This window comes from Aotus nancymaae, unplaced genomic scaffold, assembly GCF_030222135.1.
Source record: "Aotus nancymaae isolate 86718 unplaced genomic scaffold, 86718_ANA_hifiasm-v0.15.2.pri h1tg000014l, whole genome shotgun sequence".
NCBI lineage: Eukaryota > Metazoa > Chordata > Mammalia > Primates > Aotidae > Aotus > Aotus nancymaae.
This window is the reverse complement of record NW_026988425.1, coordinates 83260506-83288308: the sequence shown is the minus strand read 5'-3', so window position 1 is coordinate 83288308 and position 27803 is coordinate 83260506. Positions and strand designations below refer to the sequence as shown.

Here is a 27803-nt window from a genome sequence, read left to right as displayed (position 1 = left end):
ATACACAAAGTTATTTTTGGCTTCTTTCTGTGGTACTCTAAGTGCCCATTTTGAGAGAACAACCTTGGAAATCCCATTCTTATGCCAGAGGAGAGAAAGCACATTGCTGAGTCCACATTCTTTCTGTTTTGCAAATGGGGCTGCTGGAAGGCCCAGGGATGGATGGGGAAGGATAACTGTTCCTCTCCTAGACTACCACCTGCTGGACTGTTCAGAAAGTACCACAAGCAATGATGGAGTTGCAGAAAGCTCCTTAAAAGAGTGTTCCAGGCTGGACGCGGTGGCTCACGCCTGTAATCCCAGCACTTTGGGAGGCCGAGGCGGATGGATCACGAGGTCAAGAGATCGAGACCATCCTGGTCAAGATGGTGAAACCCCGTCTCTACTCAAAATACAGAAAATTAGCTGGGCATGGTGGCGCGTGCCTGTAATCCCAGCTACTCAGGAGGCTGAGGCAGAAGAATTGCCTGAACCCAGGAGGCAGAGGTTGCGGTGAGCCAAGATCACGCCATTGCACTCCAGCCTGGGTAACAAGAGCAAAATTCCGTCTCAAAAAAAAAAAAAGAGTGTTCCACCAGAAAATGGCAGGCAGTAGTGTGCTCCCAAAATTAGCATATCCCAACCAGGCACTAAGAACAGAAATTATATAACATTGTGTGTGGTGTGTATGTGTGTGTGTGTGTGTGTGTGTGTGTATGCGTGTGGTGGAAGAACTTGTACTCATGTCCTTTATCTGACTGAGAAGACACCAACATTCATTGGTAAGGTTAAGAGCAAAGATGAAGTGACTCATAATGATCAACTGAGCTTATCCTACACATGTTCTCAGGCAGTTTGTTTCAAAAGTTTCAGAACAGATTTTCTCAAGGCCAAGGGACTTTATTATCCTTTCTGCTTGTCTGTTTTGAATTTTCTTTGCTATCTGGGTTTCAGAATAATAACCATATAGAGGTGATTTTAATATTTAAATGACAAGTTATTTAAGATTTAGAAAGTGAATCAGATCTTTGCAGCGACAAATAAACACATTTTCAAGCTGTTGAAAGACAATCAGGATGCACCACACCACTAACAACTTTCATGACAGACCTCGAATCCTTTCTTTACCCACTATCATCAGTTCACACCTAAAATCTTCATGCACTATGGAAATTTAAACAGTTGCTTAGAACTTTAGCATTTTTTAAATTTATTTGGAAACAATCTCAAACTTAAGAAGAGTTGCAAGTAGAGAACAATGACAAAGTTTTTTTTCCCCTGAATCATTTGAAAATTTTCAACCTGATCCCCCATTACCCTCTGAATGTTTATTTTCTACAAAGACATTTTCCTACATAAACACGATACCATCAAATCAGGAAATTAAGATTGATATGGTACTATCATTCTCAGATTCCATTTTATTATACCAGTAATTTCCTTTTTAGCAGAGAGCCAGAGATCCAGCCTTGTATAGTTGACATGTCTCTGTAGATCCTTTTAATCCCAAATGGTTCTTCTGTGTGTCCTTGACTTTCACAACCCTGACACTTTTGATATTACCAGCCAGTTTTTCTTGCAGTGTCCTTAAACTTGAGTTTATTTGACATTTTCTCATGATTTGATTTACAGTATAAACTGGTAGAAATAACAGAAGGGATACTGGGTTCACCTTACAGCATTCTATCGGGTTGTACAAGAACTCAATCTGTCCCATTACTGAAGCTGTTCATTTCGGTCACTTGATTAAAATGGTAGCTGCACAAATTCTTCACTATAAAGTTAGCATTTTTCCCTTTGTTATTAAGAAGTGTTATATGTGGCATTTCTTTGAAACTATGTAAATAGCTTTTTCCTTACCAAATGTTTGATTTATTCACTTATTTCTTTTCTAACATAGACTTACAGATTCCTACTTATTTGGCATGTTATTATCCATTATTCTTTCCATTTCCCTTCCTCCCTCCCTCCTTTCTTCCTTTCTCCTTCTTTCCTTCCCTCTTTCTTTGTTTTCTTTCTCTTTTTCTTTTTCCTTTTCTTTTCTTTTCTTTTGCATAGGGTCATACAAGGTATCTCTCCATTGCCCAGGCTGGAGTGTGGTGGTGGTATCACAGCTCACTGGAGGCTTGACCTCGTGGGCTCAAGCCATACTCCCACCTCTAAGTCTCCCAAGTGGCTGAAACTACAGTCACATGCCACCAAGCCCACTTAATTTTTCTATTTTGCGTACAGATGGGGTTTGTTGCCCAGGCTGGTCTTGAACTTCCAGGATCAAGCGGTCCTCCCGCCTTGGCCTCCCAAAGTGCTGCAATTACATGCATAAGCCACTGCACCCGGACACTGTCATCATTTATTTTCATGCCAAGTTTTCCCTAGTGGGAGCCCTTTCAAGATGGTTTCTGTGCCTTTGTTTATATCTTCAGCATTCTACTAGCAGTTGTTTGCTTTTTGGCCCAAGATGTTTCACATGTTCCCTGCCCAAGTCCTGGTATCTTTTAAGGGAGAATGGTATTTAGAAATTGTGATCTGGGGCTAGGTATGGTCACTGCTGTTGCTGCTCCTAAGCTCTCTCAGTAGATACAGTGAGAGGATACATGTGAATATGCACACACAAACACATTTACATGTATTTTACTCTATCTCTATATAATGAAATTAATTAGTTCATTTCAATGCTTTGAATTCCAACCCAACATCGCAGGGTTAATTCTAGTTTTCTCCCTTTCCATATCGTAACCCTTCCATGTTGGTAAGAGATCACCTTCTCATTATTCTTGAACTCCTGGACTCCAGCGATCTGCCTGCCTCAGCTCCCCAGAGTGCTGAGATTACAGGCATGATGCACCATAGCCCACTATTTCTCATTATTCCTAATATAACTATTGATTTGATCCACTCCCCTGCATGTAACCAATCTCCTATTGCTGTCATCCATTCCCTCGCTCAGGTGGCCTTCCAAACCCACTCAGCATCCCACAGTTCCTGCCGGGCAGCACTGCACCCCTCACATGGATTCCCTCCTCAAAACCAGTGGCTTCTGACACCCAGGCTTGGGCCCCTTCCTGTGGATGCACAGCTTACTCTGTACCAACTAGTGGCTGTACAGGGAATTGTTTGGGAAAGGGAGGAAAAAGAAAGAACAAGGAGAGAAGGCAAAGAGGGAGAAGGGAAGTGGGGAGGAGAAAGAGGGAACCCGAACACCTTTCTTTTTGAGAGAAAGAAGGCTTTAGAAGGGCGCCATGCCGATATCTTTCTCAGATATACCTTTCCTCACAATATACACAAATTGTCTAAATTATTATATCTGCACAGGGAAAGTAAGACTGATAGAAGAAGATTTACATAGATGAATAATTTCTTTTATTCATTATAAAATTTTATTCATTTTAGTCACTAATGCTTTGCAGCAGGACAGGAAAATATATATTAAGATTTAATTTTTAGAAAAATTCATTTTTATTTAATGAAGTAATAAAATTGATAAAGGGCCAGAAGTCTCATTTTTACTTCTGACAATATACCCTAATATTTAGAAAACTGCCTAAGCTGTGTTCACAAAATTTTCAAAGATTAGGTATCAAGTCTGGACACTGCATTCTTTTCTTCCACTGTATAAGAACAAAAGTCTATTTATGGCTCTGTGCAGAGTAAAAAGGGACATGCACATTTTGTATCAACAAGTAGGAACCAATTTTCAAAGTCTGGCCTGCATGTTCCTCTGAGTGCTTAGAGCAAAGCAAGTGGCGTGTGCTGACAGAGCTTAGTGGAGAAGCTAAGGGAGCATACTGGGGCTCACGAGGAATCTCCATGGCTTATGTTTTCCTGGAATCCTGTAGAAAAGCATAGTAGTTTGGCACCCCAGACTAGAAACTCTGTGAGGAAAAAAGCTAGTCATAAATAACTTAGTGTACTTAACAAGAGATCCCAGGCTTGCTTTCCAGCAGTACAACAATGATTTAAATTATGATTTCAGATAGAAGAAATATATCCAGAGGCACATACGGATTTTGTCGGCCTGAAGCTGATATTAGGGAGGCTTATTTAAAAAATGAAAATTACAAAATCATAATTAGGTACAGAATCTAGGAAGGGCCAAGGCTGGTAAAAGGACCTGAAACTTAAGCTTCATCAGCTTTATGGTTAATCTACCTCTGAGGAGGGACCTTTAATCCTCTTTGGGGCCTGAGTCTAAAAAGAATAGGTATTGGGAGGGGGTGATGGTGATGAAAGCTGGTTGGGGGGCATGTTGTTGTTAAACAGTAACTGTAAATTCCATTTGGCAAACTGAAAAACAGTGCTCCATTCAATTGAAAATAACTTTGTTTTCATATTTCCTAAGCTGTCATTTCACATTTGATGAACTACTAATAACTTCTCTGCTTTCTATAATTCAATATTTACCAAAGAAGACATTTATAATTGGTAATATTGGAAATAACTTATGTTTAGGAGTGAATTAGTGAAGATAAAACAGAATCATTTCAATGTTGTCAATAAAAGGAGGCCCTAAAAACACAGTGTTGCACCCAAGAAATGAGTACCTATATAAAAGACTGTGCTATGTAGAATAAATAAAGAACTCCTACAACTTAGTAACAAAATACCCATTCAATCCATTTGAAAAATGTACAAAGGATATTTCTTTAGAGAAGATATATAAATGGCCAATAAGCACATGAAAAGATGCTCTGGATCACCAGTCATTAGGGAAAGGAAGATCAAAACCCCAGTGATACCACTTCATACCCGCTAGGATGACTATTAAAAGAAAAATGGGAAATAGTAAATGTTGGTGAGGATATTTAGCAGTTGAAACCCTTGTGCATTACTGATAGAGACGTAAAATGACACAACTACTGTGGAAAACAATTTGGTGGAACCTCAAAATGTTAAACATAGAGTTACCATATGATCCAACAATTCCAGTTGTAGGTATATATTCAAAAAAAGTGAAGGCACAGGTACTCAAGCAGATATTTGCACACCAACGTTCATAGCAGTATCACAATAGCCAAAAGGTGGAAACAACCCCAATGTCCATCAACAGATGAATAAATAAAATATAGTATTTGCATATAATGTGATATGGCTCAGTGCCATATTCTGAATGTTTGTGTCCCCCCGCAAACTTTATATGCTGAAACCCAATCACAAGTGATAACATTAGAAGGTTGGACTGCTGGGGGATGATTAGGTCATGAGAGTAGAGCCCTCATGAATGGGATTACTGCACCTACAAAAGAGGCCCCAGGGCTCTGCCCTGCCCCTTCCATGTGAGGACACACCGAGAAGGCACCATCTATGGACCAGAAAGCTGGGCCCTCGCCAGACACTGAATCTGCTGGCACCTTGATATTGGATTTCTCCACCTCCAGAACTGTAAGAAATATATTTCTGCTGTTTATAAGCTAGCTGGTCTAGGGTATTTTGTAATAACCTGAACAGACTGAGATACTCAAGCTTAAAATGGAATGAAATTATAATATATGCTATAACATGGGAGACCCTTGAAAATGTAATATGAAACAAGTCAGACACAAAAGGACAAATAATAATTCAATTTACATGAGGTGCCTGGAATCAGCAAATTCAGAGGCAGAAAGTAGAATAGAGGTTACCAGGGGCTGGGAGGAGTGGGGAATAGTGAGTTACTGTTTAATGGATATAGAGTTTCTGTTTGGAGTGATGAAAAAGTTCTGGAAACACGGATAGTGTTGATGGTTGCACAACATTGTCAGGGTACCTACGTGAAATAAAGTGTACACTTAAAATGGTTTAAGATGCTAAATTTTGTTATGTATATTTTACTACAAATAAGAAAAAAGCAAAAAGACTATGCCAACTAAGTCAGGCTGTGTCAAGATGAAGTTCCACTGTAGGGAGAAAAAGAAAATGAAATCATCACAGTACTTAATTTACATACTTAAATGAACAAGGAGTCTCTAATGTGAAAACCAAAGTAGTCTGAAAAGGTTTTAGTGAAAGAAATTACTTGTGGAAAGGCAAAGACACCAAAGCAAACAACAACAACAAACCAGCAAGTGGGTCTGTCAATTGGTGCTGCTATCTTAAGAACGTCTGCTCATGGGAGTCAGTAGAATTCCACTGAGATTACATCACATCTCCTTATTTTTTAGTGAAAAGTATTATTTCCATGAATTTAACTGCTATTTTTAAAGAAAGTATGGTGTTGTATTATCTGTTTTCTTGGTAATTGCAGCCTTGGCTTTATTGCTATGCACCAATAACAACATTAATGGCTTTATTATGGAAATCACACTCCCTTTACATGAAGCTGAAATTTATTCTATGTTTACAATCTTCCAAAGTACTTGTTTTAATTTTACCTCACTGACCTTCTGATTCTAACAATTCGGAATGTGCTATTGAAACAAACTCCTCCATGTAAAACATGGAACATGACTGTGAAATAATGTGGATTTAAGATATCAGCCAGGTGCGGTGGCTTATGCCTGTAATCCCAGCACTTTGGGAGGCTGAGGCAGGAGGATCACCAGAGGTCCAGAGTTCCAGACCAGCCTGGTCAATGTGGTGAAACCCTATCTCTACTAAAAACACAAAAATTAGCTGGGGGTGGTGGCAGGTGCTTGTAATCCCAGCTACTTGGGAGGCTGAGGCAGGAACATCAGTTGAACCTGGGAGGTGCAGGTTGAGTGATCCGAGATCATGCCATTGCATTCCAGCCTGGGCCATAAGAGTGAAATTCTATGTCAAAGAAATAAATAAAAAGATATTAATGGATCTATTTCCAACAGTAGGCAGACATTATTTTTAAATTAGAAAAGAAAGGTAAATTGAAACAAAAGAGTATCAAAGAGCTTTATTTCTAAAACCTGGGTCTTTATTCTGAAATTTACAGACACTTAGAGACAAGGAAGTTTCTGTGATCTGAATATTTTCTTAGTGAGAAAATACTGGTGTCCTTGAGGTTTCCTAACGAGAGTTAACACCAATTCCGCTGCAGTCAGCCACCACTATTCTCAGCAAATAAACTGAGGGTTATACAGGAAGACAACAAGGCACCCATTTCACAGAACGGCCAAATCATCATGAAGATACTGTGCATGGGAGAGTGAACAACACAGCTTAAAGACTGGGTTTAGTCTGGGCAACACAGCAAAACTCTGTCTCTAGAAAAAATACAAAAATTAGCCGGCTGTGGAAGTACATGCCTATAATCTCAGCTACTCAGGAGGCTGAGGTAGGAGGATTTCTTGAGCCTGGAAATGGAGGTTTCAGTGAACTGAGATTGTGCCACTGTACTCCAGCCTGGGTGACAGAGTGAGACCCCATCTCAAAAAAAAAAAAAAAAAAAAAAAGATTGGGTTTGCAAATTGCTCAAAGAAACACCCTCTTCCTCATTTGGGTAGTTTGCATTCCTAACCCTTGGTCACTAGTTCTATGCTTGGATCCAATTTTAGAATTTCCTTTTCTCTTCAGCAGTTCTCCAACTTGTTTCCAAAAGGGCTTTTGAAAACCCATTCAGACAATAAGGAACTCACTCTAGGTCTTCGACCTCTGTCTCCAGATATGGTTGCAAATATTTGTTGCAGCAGGCTAGACTGTATCAACATTTGTTATGTGCCAGGTCCTTCATTTTATTAAGATATCCTTCCTAAATTCATAATCTCCAATGTCACCTTTCTCCAAGCACATTAGGCCCAACTCTTTCCAAATCTGCATCTTCACCTCTTTTAAGCTCCAGGCCTGGAGATCCCCAAACCACTTCAAGCAGTGTTCCTCCAAAGCTGAATTGAGTATCCCTCTTCTCACACTTTCTCCTCCTTCTGAGTCCTGGTGTCACCATTCACACCGATTTACCCTGATGTCCCATTTTCCTTCATATCCTGCATCAAATCAACGTATTTTGTCTATTTTATCTTCTAAGTTGCTCTGAAATTTGTTCTCTACAGTTTTTCCTAGGACATTGTCCTTCCTGATGACTTCATCTATTTTAGTGAGCCTATTTTGAGAGCTGTCTGCTCCAGTTCACCCCACTACTATGGCCAGAGAAACATCTTTTCTTTTCTTTTTTTTTTTTGAGATGGAGTCTTACTCTGTTGCCCAGGCTGGAGTGCAGTGACATGATCTTTGCTCACTGCAACCTCTGCCTCCTGGGTTCAAGCGATTCTCCTGCGTCAGCCTCCCGAGTAGCTGGGATTATAGGTGCCCACCACCATACCCAGCTAATTTTTGTGTTTTTAGTAGAGATGGGGTTTTACCATGTTGGCCAGGCTGGTCTCAAACTCCTGAACTCAAGACTGGGTAAGCAGATGGCCCTTCCTGATGTGCGTGGCCATCACCCAAGACCTTGAGGGCTTCAATAGAACCAAAAAGGTGGAGGAAGGTTGGCTTCACCTTACTTCTGCTTGACTGCTTCAGCTGGAACATGAATCTTCTTCTGCCTTTAGCATTCCTGTTTTTCAGGCCTTCAAACTCAAACTGAAATTTACAACATTCGCCTCTGGCTCTCAGGCCTTTAAAATACACCAGCAGTCTTCTTAAGTCTCCAGTTTGCAGGTGATCTCTTGTTGGTTCTGTTTCTATGGAGAATCCTCACATAATTCACATATTGTTTGTTGTTTAATATTCTCCTAGAATGTGAGCTCACAAAAGCACTGAAATAATTCTCAAGCACTAGTTTAATGAATTCAAAAAGACAATTTCTGATTCTAGTTCAATGAATTTTAAAAAGTTCTTATGGGGCTGGCTAAGAAGATATGTTACAGTTAAAAGTAAAATTGAGAAGAAATTGTACCTCCACTATCTCCTTCACTCTTTATTTAAAGAGTAGGGAAGGTGCAGAGAGAAGTGTGGATGTCACAGCAGGGAAAGAATTGCTTTTGGGCTGCAGGGGCTTGATAAAAATTTGAGTTTGTGACTTGTAAACAAAGCTGCCTATGAGTAACATTCCCATAGAGACATTTCAGTGGGATTATTTGTTTCTTAATCGGAGGGAAAAAGAGAGGGAGGGAGAAAAAGTGTGATAGAAGCATTGAATGCTTCCCAGAAACAACCTACCTTATCTAAGATTTCCAAAAACATATGTCAATTCCAGGGCCATTGAGGAGTCGGATTTACTGTACAATACTGACTTTTAAACTCTGACCACAAACCACAGTAAGAAATGCATTTTACATGTGAATTACACAAGCTTGAAAGAAAATTTCTATGAAACCCAAGTTAACGTATGCACACTTTGATCTATTCTATTCTATGCACTCTATTCTCTCCCATCCCATCCTATCCCATTCCATGTAAAATATGTTGGCAGTGGGACTTACCAATGTACTGTGTGACCCACAATTTTTAAACCTTGGCTTTAGAAGGTAATTTAAGTAGCCTATACTTTAGAGGTAGGCACAGTAAATATAACCATAGTGGAGGCTTCCACCTACTACCTTCTGATATGGATTTACCCTGACCTCCTTTACTGATATGTGAAGGATGCAAGCATAATTTGGAAAGATCTGTGCAGGTGACATACCGGATCTGCAGGCAGAGAAGTGAATCAGTATTGGCTAGAGTTTATTTTCCAGCGGTAAGGAGAAGAATGTGAGCAAATTCTCAGTGGAGTCTCAAGGTCTGCAGGGAACTTAAAATGCAGTACTTTGTCAACAGCTGATGTAGGGCTCTCCTGGATGCTAAAAGACAGTCCAGTGTCAGGTCTACTTTGAATGTGATTTATTGGGATTGAAAAAAAAGTGGTGAAAGCCTAGAATTATGGTCTTGCCTTGCAAAAGCTATATATAATTTTCAATTTGCAGGCTATAATTTTGAATCTAAGGAGAATAACAAAGTTAGATGAGACATACCCACACAGACCTCGCAAGAACTATTATTAGAGTAATTCTATTTGAACCATGTACTTCAAAAGTGCCAGATAATATTCTGCTGGTGGAGGGGGGGTCAAATATGTCTGATTCTTAAGGAAAAGGTTAAAGTGCTCTGTTTTCTTCCAGTGAAGAAAAAATTATTGAAACTATGGGAAAGGGAATTATCATTTGGGTTTATAGCTATCAGCAATTTTCTACACATTTCATAAATGTTTCATAAGGTGAAATTATGAAAACAAGTTCTTAGAAGATTAGAGTTCTAAAACAAACATGAAGTCAGCCAACTAACGACTGAAGACTGGCTTAACCTAGTTTGCTAACTACATTGCTAGTTTCTCAGGCACTAAGGAGCTCAAAACTCATCTACAGGCATGCTCAGGCATCTAACAGCAATTTTCCATCACACTTAACTTTTGTAATACAATGAAAATGTACAATTCATCTTTAAACCTGCCTATGTCTGTATTTTGAATCTGGCTAGATGGCCTTAAAACTTTTGGACATTAGATGATCATGTATTTGGCCATGAATAGCCAGTTATCTTTTACAGATAGTTTGATAACACATCAATTAGCACTTATTAAGAGTAAATAGGCTCAAATTCAATGCTGAAATCTTGAGTCAAATCTGGCAGGATGTCTGAGGAAGATTAACCCTAAAGATAACCCTAATTGTGCAAGAAAATATTTGAATGAGTTATCATAAATGTCAGTTCCCAGAACTGGTTTTTTGTAGACCCTCAATCTGGATAAATGCCAGTCTACCTCAAAGCTGCCTTTGTTTCTTTAATTTGATTCTTTAACCATCACACACAAAACTGTAACACAAATTTAAAGTTTGATTTGATTTTTTAAATATCCCTTGCCATATCACTATTCTAAAAGGTCTCCTTGAGTTAAATCCTTTGACTCTCTGTCAACGTGACTAACTGCATCTCTTCCCAACAGCCATCAGATTATCAGGGCACTGTCTGGTCTTAGAAATAATGATATTTCCCAATAGTTGTAGGTAAATTACTTACTGTCTGTTGTTAAATAATTATATTTTTAATTAAGTAAATAGATATAAAACTCATGCAGAGCTGTTTTTTGGCATATATAATGACAATTGACCACAAAGCTGTCTGATATCTGTGTTATATAAAGGCTTATTTTTATTATCCATTTAAACAATGGCACAATACCCACAGGTGTGGCAGGGATTTAACGCATAAGGGAGTGAACTAATATCTTATTGCTCATTCTTACTAACAACGTTGGACCAAGCCCTCACAGAGAAAAAAAAGGGAAACAATGGTTTTCAGAAAAAAAGGCAATTCGGGGATTGAAGCCCTGTGTATAGTCTAGGGAGAAGGAGGCTGTCTAATACTTGTATATTAGTGATCAAAGTAATTTGATCAGTGATTTCACCCAACGACAGACCACTACATTTTATTTCTGTATTTGCTTGTCAATATTACATGTAGACCTTGATTTTTGTGACATTTTAATTCCAGTGTTTCTTTTCTCTTTTTTTACGTAGAGTTTAAATTGCTAATGGTTAAACTGGTTCACAGGTGTGTCTGATATTATTAGCAAATGTATGGTAGATGTTACGGCTTCTTTTTGCTACAAGCTCACAACTACATGCTTCCTTTTTTTTTTTTTTTTTTTTTTTTTTTTAAGAGTAGGAGCATTAGAATCTTATTTAACTCTGGGTACTATGAGTTTGACATTAATAGTTTAAGACTAATGAATGAGTAGCCATACAGTTTTTTGGTCACTATGCTTCCTAAGCCTCCAAAATGGAGCTATTTCCATTATTCAATTTCATCTTTAATAAGCTCGGCAGATCCTGCTACATTCTTTGTTTCCATCCACTTGTTTTTTTAGCTGGTGGAGTTTGTCCAATTATGAAGTTTATGAAAGATGTTTGTAAAAAACATTTTTTTTTCATGGTAGTAAAGCAGTTTTAATATAACCATGGATTAAATATTTATTTGCAAATACTCTGGCATTGGGGAAAAAAGATTGGGAGAGGGAAATCACATGTCTTGGAGATTGTATAATTAAATGAGTGTAAGAATCAAATATTGTTCATTTTAATTACTTATTAATTTGTAACTGTTATGATTTACAGCCTTTATAAAAGTGTACAATGGAGCTTTATGTAACTAACTATGCAACACATTTAAATCTTCCCTATAGCAAATTTCTATTTCTTCCTTGAAGTTGATGAATCCTAATTGTAAATCACATTATTTGCTTTCTTGAAGGTTATTAATGATAGAATTCAAAGCTTGCTTCTGTCAAATTCAATTTAAACAAAAAGATCTCTTTTGAATATGACCCTTCAGCCAATTAAATATTAAAAAAATTCACTGAGGTTAAAAAATATGACTAGGTGAAATTTATTCACAAAAAAGGTAGAATAGTAGAGTGGTTACAAGCATGGACTCTGGAACCAGGTTACTTGAGGGCCTTTACTAGCTGTGTGACCTTATATAAGTTACTTAACTGCTCTGAGACTCAATTTCCCCATCTGTAAATTGAATATATTATTAATGCCTCCCCAAATAAGGTTTTGTGGATTGTGAGGATTTAGTGGCTGAAAAGCGGAATACTTTGAACAGTTCTAGATAAACTTTGGCTACTGTTTGTTATTCAATAAATATATTTCTGTTTGTTATTCAATAAATATATTAGATAAAATGTGATAGATGAAAAGTTGAATTATATCTGGATCTGCTCTCAAAGATTATATACATTCACTTTGGGAAGCTGAGGCAGGTAGATCACTTCAGGTCAGGAATGCAAGACCAGCCTGGCCAACCTTGTGAAACCCTGTCTCTACCAAAAAAAAAAAAAAAAAAAAACATACAAAAAATTAGCTGGGCATGTTGGTGCATGCCTGTAGGCCCAGCTACGTGGGAGGCTGAGGCAGGAGAATCACTTGAACCCAAGAGGTGGAGGTTGCAGTGAGCCAAGATTGGGTTGAGTGCACTGCACTCCAGCCTTTGAGACTCTGTCTCAAAAAAATATATATATATATAGTTGTGCATATTACATATATATTTATATATACTCTCTAAGAAAAGGTAGGCGATAAGTATTATAAGAGAGACTTATAAAAGTTACATAAAAGTTCGGGGAAAACAAGAGGCTCTTCCTGTTGGTGATTATCAGGGAACTTTGGGGAAAGAAGAAGGAATTTTGACTGGGCCTTGAAGATGGGCCATATTTGAACATGCAAATATTGAGGTAAAGACAGCAAGAGCAGCATAAAGAGAGGCAAAAAGCAAATGCATAAATTAGTGTAAGTTGTTCCTTTTGGCTGGTGTTAAAGGTGAGTAATGAGATGTTTGTAGTACTAGGTCATGAAGGAATATTGAGGGCTAGGTTAAACAATACAGAATTACATTACAGAAAAATGGAGTGCCATTTTAAATTTCAGAGAAGAGGCGTGGCATATTCAAGCACAGCTTAACTCATAGGAAAGAGAATAGGTTGGTGGAGAGAATGCTAGAGGCAGTTAGGGAAGGACTGCTGTGGTCTCAGTGGGCGATAATGAAGGCCTGAGGTAGGGGAATGGCATAGGAGTGGCCCCTGCAATGTAATGAAAGGGTAGGCAGAGAAATGTAGAGATAGAATCTCTAGTAGTACCCCAAATCAAAAAACAGTAAGAGAGTTTAAAAATATACAGACTGTGGGACTTCATCGCCAGAGATTCTAATTTAGTAAGTCTATAGTGAGACTCATCAAACCATACTTTCTGAAAGGATAATTAATTTTGATGATCAGTTAGTTCTGACAACCACTGATATGAGAGTCTATGACTATGAAGTGAAAGAAATTACCCTGGCTTTCAGGTTAGGAAAACCAGAAAAAGTATCAAGAGGAAGAAGAAAAGAAAGGAGTGAAAGATTAACACTAAGATCAGAGCAATTAGGATAAGGCAGTGGAGCAAAGTTGATGACAATATCTGTACATCTTAAGGACAAGCTAGGCTGGGTGCGGTGGCTCACGCCTGTAATCCCAGCACTTTGGGAGGCCGAGGTGGGTGGATCACGAGGTCAAGAGATTGAGACCATCCTGGTCAACATGGTGAAATCCCGTCTCTACTAAAAATACAAAAAATCCGCTGGACATGGTGGTGCGTGCCTGTAATCCCAGCTACTCAGGAGGCTGAGGCAGGAGAATTGCCTGAACCCAGGAGGCGGAGGTTGCAGTGAGCCGAGATTGCACCATTGCACTCCAGCCTGGGTAACAAGAGTGAAACTCCGTCTCAAAAAAAAAGGACAAGCTATCAGAGAGAAACCCAAGAGAATGTGTCTGAAAGACATTTGAAAATGTGAGCCTATATGTGGAGAGAGAAGTTAGGCTGAAATTGATAGATTTGAAAATTATCGCTATGATATAAAAAATGCAAAGGCAATCCCTAGAAAACACACATGCTTCAGAGTTTTCAGGCATAAGAAGAAAGGACTATGACCTGGGAGTTAGCAGGAAAATACTTGTGAAAAGAATAGGGTGTTGTGAAAACCAAAAGAGATGCACTTTTCAGGGAAGGCTGGTTATCAGTACTGATTTCTACAGAAGAATTGAAGGATACACAGATAAGAAGAGTGGTTAGTGGAATTGGTGTCCAGCGTTATGAGTGATGAATGAAGGAGAACAAGCAAGGTACTCTAAAGTCTTAACAATGAACAGAAGGTGATGAGAACAGGCAGACTCTTCAAGAAGTCTGTTGGCAAAAGAAAGAAGAAAGGTAGGGCAGTAACTTGATAAAGTAGCAGAAGCATTACAAGTAAGCTCTTCTAGGCAGTGTCAAGTGATACATATTTCTGGATGGAGAAGAAAAACCTACAGGAGAGAGAAATATTTAAGATGTAAAGCGGTTGTGGAAAATTCAATGAAACAAGTTCCAAGAATAGGAAAAATAGATGAAAGGTACAATTGGGAAAGCTGGCTTTGGTGAGAATGAGCTACTGACTTTCTCATCTAAGATGGAATGAAAAATGGCAAAGCAGAGAGACGGCAAAGAGAAATGATCAGAGAACATGAGGAAAGTTGTGTGAAAAAACACTATGTTGTTTTCATGTCTTGTCTAGACAGTCAGGATAGAATGTATAAAACACAGACTCAGGGCAGTAGAGTCTGTTTCAAAGATTGCTTAAGACTTGTCAATTAAAAATAATCCAAAGGATGTCTCAGAAGCAGAGATGGCTCAGTTAAGGGTACTTAGAATAAATTAGTATCCATTACAGAGTAGCACTAATTGGCCGATAAAAGAGAACTGTGTGGCACAGAGTGAGTTGGTGATTGGCAAAATTTCTTAAGGAGGAAGCCAAGCTAGTGAGGAAATCAGGAGGGCTGGGGAAAATATCCTTAACAGTTCCTATCTCAGGTTCCAGGTTGTATTTTTCAAGAACCAAGTGTGGAAGAAAGGGAGGTTGCAATGAGGATGAGGAACAAGTAGGAGTAAGATACCAGGAGAGGGGGACAGAAAGAGGTGTTTAGAGAGATGTGAAGAGGAAAATGGTGGCCTAGGAAGGAGAAGATCATGAGAAACGGTAACCACAGTAACACAACTAGGAAAATGATGGTATAAGCAAAAAACACAGATTCAAAAACAGGAAACATTATTTTTTAAAACAATCTTTATTTCTCTCACGCTGCCCAAGCAAGAATGCAGTGGCTATTTGCAAGCACATTCATAGTGCACTACCGTCTTGAACTCCTGGACCCAAGTGATCATCTCACCTCAGCTGCCTGATTAGCTGGGACTATATGTTCATGTCACCGTACTCAGCATGAAAAATTATTAAGCAGGGACATAGTGGCCTTGAAGTGCAGGGAGGAACAAAAATATTTTTGACATCCTATTAGTTGGAGGAATGATCTTTAGCAACCGACTTCAAGGAAAGTGATACTTAATGAGGCAGGCTATTTCAGTTATGATAAAGCAACTGAGAGAGACTTTTGTGAGGATCAAAGTTTGCTACTGCCTCTAGCCCAGTGAAAATCACACTTCATCTTTAATATGGTATACTTTTCTCTGAAAAAAAAAAAGACCAACATATTATAAAACACTTTCTTCTATTCACCTGAGTTTTATAATATGTAAACTATTGAGTATAGCATTAGATCATGGGTATTGTACTAAGCATTCATTTTTAAGGAAATTTATGATTCAATTGCTAATTCCCCAAATTATCTTCCCCTACTTCCTATTTCTCTAGCACCGGTAAACCCATTTTTCTTTATTTCTGGATCTCCTCTTTAATAATGTACCAGTTGATTCATGTAATTAAAGTGTGATCATACAAATGATTGTAGACTATATTATTTCATTATAGAACTGTGTCGGCACTGATTTATAAATTAGAAGTAAATTTAAATAATGAAAACAACAATAAATAATACGTGGAAAAAGTTGCAAACCAAGAATGGAATTTACACCTAAGAACTTGGGAAAGAGGGCTATAGTGCGTTACAGTATCACCAGGTTGATACCACCTCAGGTGGCTCATTGACTAGGTCGAGAGAGAAACAAAGCGCTTTCAGTGCCATACTTATTCCAAGATAAAACAGCCTCAATAAACAAATTTTTCTATTCTCTAGTCAAGTTTTATATAAACTCATTCTGAATACAAATTCTGGAGAGATACATTTTTAAAAAATCGGTAGCAATATTTTCATTAGCCAACAGTTGAATGGAAGACTTCAGTCATCCATTTTTTAAAAAGTGCTCTTAAATAAAAAAATTTTAAAAATCAGCTGGGCATGGTAGCATGTGCTTATAGTCCTGGCTACTTGGGAGCTCAAGGTGGGAGGAGCTCTTGAGCCCAGGAGACTGAAGCTCCAGGGAGCTATGATTGTGCCATGGCACTCCATCCTGGGCAATACAGTAAGGCTCCATCTCAGAAAAAAAAAATAGGAACTGCCAGGAAAATTAAAATTTATTATTAATTTGGAGAACAATGGCAAGGAAATAGAAAACTCACTTAGCCTAAGTACAAAACTGATAATGGGAATGCTTCATTAATTCTCTGGGTCAAACATGGTATGGCATGGCAGTGATACACACATCAACAAGAAATGCCAGCCACATTAAGGGTCAAAGAGTATGCAGTGCACCTAAGCAACAACAGCACTTTGATACTCTTAGTTATTGGCTTTAAGTGTGTATCACATTAGTGTATCTTCCACTAACACCCTACTGAATCTTATTTATCATGGGTATCCATAATTAGTTTCAATTCTATTCTGTCTCCTCTCTTATCACCCTAAGTGATGAACTCAGCAAGCAAGAGTGAATTTAGTTGTGTTATTTAAGTCCAGCTTTATCAGATGTCATAACAGTTTTAGGTGGCAGCACAAGTTAAGTATGGTTAGGGCACTGGAGACTATGTGGAGAAGTAGTGAATTTTTATTTTAATTTTTATTTATTTATTTTTTTGAGACAGAGTTTTGCTCTCGTTGCTCAGGCTGGAGTGCAATGGTGCGATCTTAGCTCACTGCAACCTTCACCTCCTGAATTCAAGTGATTCTCCTGCCTCAGACTCCCAAGTAGCTGGGATTACAAGTGCCTGCCATCACACCTGGCTAATTTTTGTATTTTTAGTAGGGACAGGGTTTCATACTATGTTGGCCAGGCTGAAACTCCTGACCTCAGATGATCTGCCTGCCTCGACCTCACTAAGTGCTGGAATTATAGGCGTGAGTCACTATGCCCAGCTCCTGAATTTTTCCATTTATTCGACAGTCTAATGAGTGTCATTGGATGATTTTGTGACATGGTCAATTTTGCTTTTTAGAATGCTTCAGTGTGGAATGGGGATGGACAAGAATTGAGCAATACTGGTCTCAAGACAACTGTAATAGTCTAAAGATAAGATGATGGGAGACATCACCAAGGTGCTATAGAATGAATTGTTTCCTCAATCCCCCAAATTTGTAATGTTGAAGCCCTAACCCCCAAGGCAATAGTATTTGAAGATGGGGCCTTCAGGAGGTAATAATCTCATGAAAGCAGAGTCCTCATGATGGAATTAGTGCCCTTATAAGAAGAGACATGAGAGGGATCTCTCCCATCCATGAGAGGGGACAGCAAAATGTCCATGCAAGCCTTGCCAGGGCCTGAATCAGCTGATGCCTTGATCGTGGACTTCCAGTCTTCAGAATTGTGACAAATAAATGTCTGCTGTTTAGGACACCCAGTCTATGGTATTTTGTACAGCAGTCTGAGCTAATACATCAGGCAAAATCATGAAGAAAGGGAGGGGAACATTTGAGAGATATTGATGAAGTATACAGAAGAAAGAAGTGACATATCTGACTGAATTCTGTACCAATTACATATTGAAATGGTTGCTATACTAACAAAAATACTAACACATATTGAGTGCTTAGTATGTTTCAGGAAGTATATTAAATATTCATATGAATTAAAATTTTATCTTTCACACAACCCTACAAAATTAAATAGTAGTATTATTCTTGCATTACATATGAGAATAGTGAGGAAAACTAGGGATGTTTTCAAAAGTACCATAAAGAGGGAGCAATCTTTCTTGGAAATCAGAAGATTAAGTAGAAGATGAAGGAGTAATTTTCCAACCCTGATGGCTTCAAGTTTCTTTTTTTTTGTTGGGGCAGGGTGGGGAAGGGTGTGAAGTCTAATAATTACTTTTATAAAATTAGAGTTCCCTGAGTTTAATATTTAATGTTTACATGCCACTATTACCAGGAAGCGCTTTGAAAACAAAATGGTAAGGGCAGAAGTACTGATGCTAACAACAATGGCAGCTCTGGAGAGCTTGTGAATCAACCTGCGATTCTAATCTCACAACTTAACAGCTTTATAAATGTGAAAACGTTTCTAAGCCTCTCATTTCCTTGATTTTCTTGTCTGACTAGAGGAAATCATACCTGCTTCATAGGCTTCATGCAAAAATTGAGATAAAATGTTTGATAGCAAAATTAGGTTCACTATAGTTAACAACATGTATTGTATATTTTAAAATAGCTAGAAGAGATAACTTGAAATGTCCACGACACATTGAAATGATAAATATTCAAGGTGATAGACATTCCAAATACCCTGACATGATCATTACACATTCTGTGTATATTACAAAATATCACATGTACCCATACATATGTACAGATATTATGTACATATATATATATATTTTTTTTTTTTAATTGAGAGAATATACACAAAATTCTTAACACAGTGCCTGATGAATGGTGAGTCTTAATGGGTGGCAGTAATGATGGTGACAACAACCATCATGTGGACCACCAAGGCCCAAAGGGAGAAGAACACCTGCCACTTACATGCAGTGCCAGCCCTTTACTCTTCCTCTCACCCCCGCCCCATATCCATGCTCTGTGCCCTCTGTCCACCTAGAAAAAAGATGTCCATTAAACATAATAGTTTAGTACTGAAATAGCCTGAATTGAGGATTACCTTTGTTCTCATCCATCTCCAATTGAGACTGGTAAAGGCAGTTCATTAAAGTAAGAGATCCAGGAAGCTTGAGTTCTAGAAAGGCCCAGGTCTGCCACAAGTGGTCAGCCCCTTTTCCTTTTTGGCTACAAGTGTAAATCAGGGGTGTTTCAACAGAAATTTAAGCCTTCTCTCAACAACGCAATTTTCTTTTTTACTTTTCATGTTGATGTGAAAAGCCTTAGGAAGCTCCTGATGTTATTGTTCTAGGAGTTTTTCGTGGGCAATGTTTTCAAAAACAATAATGAAGAAAACAAACACTGAATAATGAAGAAACAAACACATCATCTTCCAGGCAGAGACATTTCTGATATGAATCTTTGAGGACTGAGGTCAGAAACCTAAGCAAAGAATGTGCATCCAAATGTATACGTTTTTAATATTTGGGATTTCCCCCCCTACTAATGGCAAAACGTAGAAAGAGTGAACTGTGCTTCACAAAGATTTTTCTGAGCTTGAGTGGGAGTGTCTGTTCACGGTAGAGTGAGAAGCTGGGATTTTCCTTAGGCCCCTAGGCATTGTTTTTTATTTTATTTTCAGAAATGGAACTGAGAGTAGACTGCAAACAGCATTTAACTGCCAAGGACATGTGAAACCTGTTATGTTGGTCATTCTGGAACCTATTCAAGTACGTACTGTTACTGGGTAGGATCACTTTTACTTTACTTTAGCAGAAGCCCCAATTCTGCTTTAGGGAAAAAAATGATATCATGTTTTTCCATTTTTATTTATAAATCCTGAAGGTTTCTGCAAGCAGTAACATTTAAAAGGACAATGACATACTTACAAGTTTGCTGTGAGAATAATGAGGATGCTGAAACACCAGAATGTTTCAGCTATTGATCGCCTCATAATAAGCCAGCACCAAACTTGGTGACTTAAAATAAAATAATGTACTATTTCTCCCAAATCTGCAATCGGGGCTAGGCAGATTTTCAACTCCATGTGGTGTCTACTGGGGCTGGAACCTACAAGAAGCCTTCCTCACTCACATGTCTGGAATCAGAGCTGGTTTGCCTGACACAACTGGAGGCTGGCCGAGCCTGCCTCTGCACATCTCTGCTAAACATGGCCAGCTTGGGGTTTCTACCACTGTGGTGTCTCTGGGTAATTGAACTTAGATGGTGGCTGGCTTCCAAGAGAAAGGAATCCAAAACTGCCATTCCTCTTAAAGTTTAGGCCCATTATGGGAAAACATCACTTCCATCACATTATATTGGTCTAAGCAAGTCCAAAGCCAGCCCAGATGTAAAAGGATGAGAAGCAGTCTCCATCCTTTGATGTGAGGAGTAGCACCTATATAAAAGGAGAAAAGTAACTGATGGTGGCCATCTTTGAAGACTGCAACACAGTTTATTTACCAGAGCTTTTTCCTTTCCCTCTTTTTCCTTTGGATTTCATTTCCTTTGAACTCTATTTGAAATTTTAAAAATGACAGGAGTAAAAAAGTCACTCAACTTTAGTATGTAAGGGATGAACATTTACAATATTCATTATAACAAGTTTTCAATAATTGTAATAATAATAAAATCTTGATTTGTATTACTATTATTGTTCACTCTAAGGTTGAAGAAATGGAAGCATTCATCCTCAAATAATTCTTCCAGGTAAGAGATGTGGCCCTTACACTACCAGGAGATTCCAAATACCTCAGGTTCACATTACATGGCTAGCTGGATGGAGCCGCCTTTCCATTATCATATATCACATTGAAATCTATGTGTGGGATTTTTAGAAGAAAGAGATTTGTAATCATCTACTTACTTATTCAAATGAATTTTCCTCTCCTGATTCATGAATCATTCCTCATATAAGAACTGGATCATGAATCAGAAAGGAGTCAGCAAATACTAATAAGTCTAAAAGGAGAAAAAAGCTTATCATTGTCAGAGATCAAAACCAAGCCCAAAAATTACAGGCTTTGTTCAAAATGCTGTTTGAGACATTGAAATTTAGTTCAGGGACATACCTTTATCATAACTCATTCTCACGGCACATCCACCCACTGAAGGGAGGAGGAGGTGAATGATCCTCATTAGGAGCCACTGACCTTCAAAAATTTGGTTCATGGCAGTCAATGGGCCACAAAAAGCCAAGTTGTCCTGTTCCAGGCCATGCTCAGGGAGATACTTACTCTTTGTTCTCCCCATTCCTTTGGGTTTCACTGAGTTTATTTGAACTCTGTTTGAAATTAAGGGATGATGGGAAGAAAAAAGTCACTAAAAATACAGGGTGTAAGGGATGGTTTCTTGTATTCGTTATAACCAGTGAATAACGTGATGCAAAGTTGCTCTTGTTGTCAGCACATTAAATCCACAAAGGGAGTGATTAGCTTGGAGTTTGGTTCTATAGAAATCATGGAAGACTTTAAGCCTAACAAAACTTCTGCATCTACCAGCTTCTGGACCTAGGAAACATCGGGTCTATGGTTTTGGCCTAGCCTACTGGTACATTTGGTGTTTCTGCTTGATTTCCGTTCTGTAGAGGTGCTCACGGTATTTTTAACATTCTTTTATTATATGTTATCTTTGGCTATTCTGTATATAGAGTAAGGCAAAGGGCAAAACGTGAATTTACAGTGTCATCTTAACTGGATATTTTACAGGTCAGCACAAGGGAATTTTAGCAAAAAGATTCAAAGGGAGTGTCAAGTGCTCTATGGTAGAATGAACAAATTTTTCTTCTAGAAATTTTGAATTTGAGTTAAGTGGAGCATATTCAAATAGAGGTAAGTTATAGTAGGTTGAAAATAAAAACATAAAAGATCAGGTCGAGGGCAAAGCTGAACATGTAGTTTTGGGAATTATAGAAGTAAAACTTTAAAAACTCTTTCTTATAAAAATAGTCCTAATAAAAATAACTGAGGGATATTTACGAGCAGATCAGCAAATTGAATCATTTAATTTCTACTTTGATAATATTATAGTTTCTCTTCTTAATGCCATTTTTAACTTGGGTATTCATTTATACAATTATAGACTTGTGGTACATTGATGATTATTAATTTATTTGTTTAATTAATAAATATTAACTATGCTCCTGTTATCCACTGAACACTCTGCAAGGCCCTGGGGATACAGAGATGAATACTAAATGTCCCCTGCCCTCAAGGAATTAATAATTTATTAAGGAAATCAAGCAACCACACACACCAAAACAAGTGACCACTCCATTCTAAGATAAGTGCTATAATGACTAAAGGGACAAGTACTTTAAAGGCATCGAGGAGGGAATGAGTAACTCCTATTTGGTGTGATTCCGTAAAGAGGCAATTCCTACGGCTTCACAAAAGAGGGAGAATATTGTAAGTTTCTAGAATTTCTGTAAAGAAGTAAAGTGAGGTCTAGGAGAATTAAGTTGTGATTGTCAAGCACATCACTGTTGCTTAGATTCTGGTTATTTTGGAAAGCTTTATAGAGCTAATAAAAATTATGGGAGGGTGATAAGCCTCTTGCACCTGTCTCTCACTCATCTACATTTTCTCATAACACTTAAGAGCACATGAATTTTACCAACTAATGGGGAGGAGCTCAAAGTAAAGATTTCTTTACATGAGCAAAGACGGTATTATCAGGCAAATTTAGGAAAAATTAAATAGACTGGCGTGTTAGAATGCAGGATAATAGTAACTAACTTGGGAATGGACAGATGGTCCTGGTTAGGACTGTGGAAACTCTTGTAAGCTAAAGAGACTGGACTTTCTTTTTGGGCAGTGAGAGAAACCTTGACTGAAATGCGGGAGAATGACGAAATCCACTTTATGTTTTTTAAATGTAGACATCTGAGATAAGAAAATGGAGAAGAAAAAGAGTAGAACCAGAGATATTAATCAGAAAACTACTGCAAGAGTTCAAGTATAATAACTATTAGAATGAATTGCCATGGGAATAGGCGAATTAGAAATACTATACATTTTAAAATTTGTAACACCACAATAGGGCAATACTTCTATTCACATTTTATAGCAAGAGAGGGTTCCCTCATTAAGATACAACGTGCTGGAACTTTTGCCTTATATTCAATGCTTGAGGGCTATCTTTTTCTGATAATCAGGGTACTGTTTTCTCTACTATATCAGTAATGAACCATATCCAAGAGATACATGGGGTGATTTAGTCATTCAAAGAATTAACTCACCGTGTTAGGCCCCTATGTTAGCACTATTGAAAACATGCAAGCATTGGCACTTTTTTCTTTTCTTTTTTTTTGAGATAGAGTCTCACTCTGTCATCCAGGCTGGAGTGCAGTGGCGTGATCTCGGCTCACCACAACCTCCGCCTCCTGGGGTTCAAGCGATTCTCTTGCCTCGGTCTCCCAAGTAGTTGGAGGCTGCAACTGCTGACCATCAAGCCCGGCTAATTTTTGTATTTTTAGTAGAAACTAGGTTTCACCATGTTGGCCAGGCTGGTCTCGAACTCCTGACCTCAGGTGATCAGGTGGGATTACAGATGTGAGTCACCACACCCAGCCACAATGGCACTTTTACATTATATATAAAACAACAAATCTTGTCACTTAGAGCAAGAAACAAACAACCTTTCCCCCGCAAAAAGAATGTACATTTTAATAAGATGAATCTCAAGTTGATTAAAAGCATAGCTTCTGAAATGGGACCTAATTAAACTAAAGAGCTCCTGCATAGCAAAAGAAAATATCAACAGAGAAAATAGAAAACCTACAGAATGGGAGAAAACTTTAACAAACTATGCATCTGACAAAGGTCTAATATCCAGAATCTATGAGGAACCTAAATAAATTAACAGACAAAAACCAAACAAGCCCATTAAAGAGTGGGCAAAATACATTAACAGACACTTTTCAAAAGAAGACATATGTGCCATGAAGAAGCCAACAAGCATATGAAAAACCGCCCAACATTGCTAATCGTTAGAGAAATGCAAATCAAAATGACAGTGATATACCACTTCACACCAGTCAGAATGGCTATCATTAAAAAGTTAAATAATAACAGATGCTGGCGAGGTTGTAGAGAAAAGGGAACACTTATACACTGCTAGTAGAAATGTATTTTAGTTCCGCCATTGTGAAAAGAAGTTTGCTATTTCTCAAAGAACTCAAAGCAGAATTACCACTTGACCCAGCAATCTCATTATTGGGTATATACCCAAAGGAATAGAAATTGTTCTACCATGAAGACACATGCACACATACATTAATTGCAGCACTATTCACAATAGCAAAGACATGAAATCAACCTAAATACCCATTTTTTATGGCTGCATAAAAAATTGATAAAGAAAATGTGGTACATATACACCATGGAATACTATGCAGCCATAAAAAAAACCAAGATCATCTCCTGCAGCAACATAGATGGAGCTGGAGGCTGTTATCCTAAGAGAACTAACAGAATAACAGAAAACCAAATACCACATGTTCTTATTGAATATTGAGTACCTATGGACACAAAGAAGAGACTAAAGGACACTGGGGCCTACTTGAGGGTAGAGGGAAAGAGGAGGTTGAGGACTGAAAAACTACCTTATTGGATACCATGCTTATTACCTGGGTGGTGAAATAATCTGTATACCAACCCCCCATGATGTATGCAGTTTATCTGCATAACAAACATACACATGTACCCCTCAACCTAACATAAATGTAAAAAGAAAGTAAAATTTTAAAAAATGTAATCAAAAAATAAAAAGTATTAAAACTAAAAAACAAGTATAGCTTCTGGATAAATTCTGTGTCCCATGAAAAAGAGGAATTTATACAGTGAATATTTTTTATTAAAGGAGTTAAGATTAATCATAACCTTAAACAATATTCCTTGGCTGGACATGATGGCTCACACCTGTAATCCCAGCACTCGGGGAGGCCAGAGCAGGTGGATCACCTGAGCTCAGGAGTTCAAGACCAGCCTGGGCAATGTGGTGAAACCCCATCTCTACTGAAAATACAAAAATTAGCCAGGCATGGTGGCACATGCCTGTAGTCCCAGCTACTCAAGTAGCTGAGTCAGGAGAATTGCTTGAACCCCATAGGCAGAGGTTGCAGTGAGCCAAGATCGTGCCACTGTACTCCAGCCTGGGTGAAAGAGTTAGATACGGTCTCAGAAAAAAAAAAAAAATCTGCCAACACAATGATGCATGCTAAATGAGAACGAATAGAAAAGAGCTGGCTAGATACTGCTATCCTACAAAGTATCCCACGAAGTAATACAAATGAGTGTTTTTTCTTTATACTACAAGGAAAATCCTTTTGCATATTAACTGATCAAGTTCAGGAACTAGAACTACATTACATTAGAGTGACATCCTGTAAGTGACAATAGCTATTGAGCCCCTAATACTGTATTAGACACTATTGTAGAGATATCATATATGCTACTCGCTTAAACTTTGACAAGCACTTAAAATGTGAAGAATTCATCTAAGACTGTCATTCATTTGACTTTAGATTTGTAAAATTTAGAAAAAAGAAGACTTCTCTTCCTCATTGGCCCAAGAGGATCCTCCACTCCCAGCTCTTAAGATGCTCCCTAATATCCCAGTCACTCACATAACATTTTAGAGAGCATTTTCTGTATGTAGGTATGTGGTTATTTCTTCCAGTTAAGAAAATTCCTGAGGGACTCTAATCTAAAAACAATAATAAAAAGAATCAAATCATAAAAACCTCTGTTAAGCATGATTCAAAGGGAAAAAATGAGCTGCAGTGAGAGCCAATTTGAACTAGAAAGACTTGCACTCTTAAGTAACCAGACATGTGTAGCCACTTATGTAATTGTCTGATTACATATCTTTTTAAACATCTGTCAGCACAACCAGAGCTCCACATGCACACTCATGAGCACTGTGGAGGTTTGTTCCACTGTGCAGAAGTCTCAGAATCAGAGAGAAATGAAAAGATGTCACAGGTAGAACACAAGTTATTATTGCTTCACTTAATGAAAGCTTGGGAAATGGCTCCCAAGGCTGTGACTCATTTACTTGGACATCAATATTTTAATGACAAAATTTGAACAAGCAATAAAACCTACAGAGCCCTGAAGAAAGAGAGACATCAGAGGTACCAAGAAGCAGGAGAAACTGGAGAGATATGCTTAACTTGTGGCTTCAGAGCTGAAAGTTGGGCCTAACTTCCCTCTTTTGGATAAAGAAATTTTCAGTGACATTTTCCCACCATTAAAGGGTTTCCATCTCCAAAGTACAAATATAGTTCCTTTCAAACCTGCAGCATTTGTCCTTCCTCTGAAGACATCGTCATATGCTTTCCACTGTGGCTTCACCTGGTAGGCATGGATGAACACCACGAACACCACCACGAGGCACATCAAAGGAACAAGAGCTGCAGTGAACAAAGCAGCATAGATGTTTGGAATAAAACAGCTGGAAGAGAAATGAGAAGTAACTCAGTCACTTTCAGTGCAGATATTTCTAAATTCAGAACGTGTCGCGTCACCACTTTATACTAGCTCTTTGTATCAGGTTGCTGGCAGCATCAGGTTTTTGGTTTGCTAAACTGAAGTTTTGTTTGAGTACAACATCTGATTAAATCTAGCCCACTGCTTTACACAGTAGGTTCCTTGAACATTCATCTCATGTAAAGTTTAGAAAGCTTCAAAAAAGGTTATGGCCAAATAAATTTTGAGAGATGCACACTATCTATATATACCTCATGGAGGTTAAGGGTACATATCTGTTCATTTTTAAAATGCCACAGAAAGTCATGGAGTCAAGAGATCTGGGCTCTGAAATCAGGCTATTGAATTTGGCACCACATCTTAAAAAAAAAAGAGTCAGTTTAGATATATTTTTTAAATTTCTCTGAACTGTCTCTCATCTTTAAAATAAGAATTATAGACAGAAACAGTGGTTCACGCCTATAATCCCAGCACTTTGGGAGGCCGAGGAAGGCAGATCCCCTAAGATCAGGAGTTCAAGACTAGCCTGGCCAACATGGTAAAATCCCATCTCTACGAAAAATGCAAAACATTAGTTAAGTGTGGTGGCAGGTGCCTGTAGTCCCAGCTACTTGAAAGGCTGAGGAAGGAGAAACGCTTGAACCCGGGAGGCAGAGGTTGCAGTGAGCCAAGGTCATGCCACTGCACTCTAGCCAGGGTGACAGAGCAAGACTCCATCTAAAAAAAAATTAAATAAAAATAAATAAATAAATAAAGATTGTAATCGTGTATGCAACAAAAGTCAGTTGTCAAGATTAACCAAAGTAATTCACATAAAGCATTTAGCAAATTTTGTTTAACCCATCATTTCTAGAGTTCAATGAAAATTAGACCCTTCTGCTTTTTCACACACATGTACACACATGTGCACACACAGATACACAGACATGGTCACGCTATAGGACTAATATGTTCTGGAACACTTTGGGAATCACTGATCAAGTCATGCCCAGCTTATGTTTCAAATTAGTTGGTGGATTCTGGGGAGAGTTCCAGGTTCCTTTGTATTTCCTTCCTTTATTTAACCTCAGAAGAAGAAGAAT

At 38.2% G+C, this 27803-nt stretch overlaps 1 protein-coding gene across 1 annotated transcript in view; it reads right to left on the bottom strand.

Annotated features, from left to right (window-relative positions):
- Positions 1 to 27803, bottom strand: part of ADGRV1 (adhesion G protein-coupled receptor V1) — a 556842-nt gene that overhangs the window by 71601 nt on the left and 457438 nt on the right. Inside the window, exon 86 of the mRNA XM_064376126.1 lies at positions 26529 to 26686. Coding sequence (XP_064232196.1) covers positions 26529 to 26686 — 158 coding nt within the window. The remainder of the gene's footprint in view (positions 1 to 26528; positions 26687 to 27803) is intronic.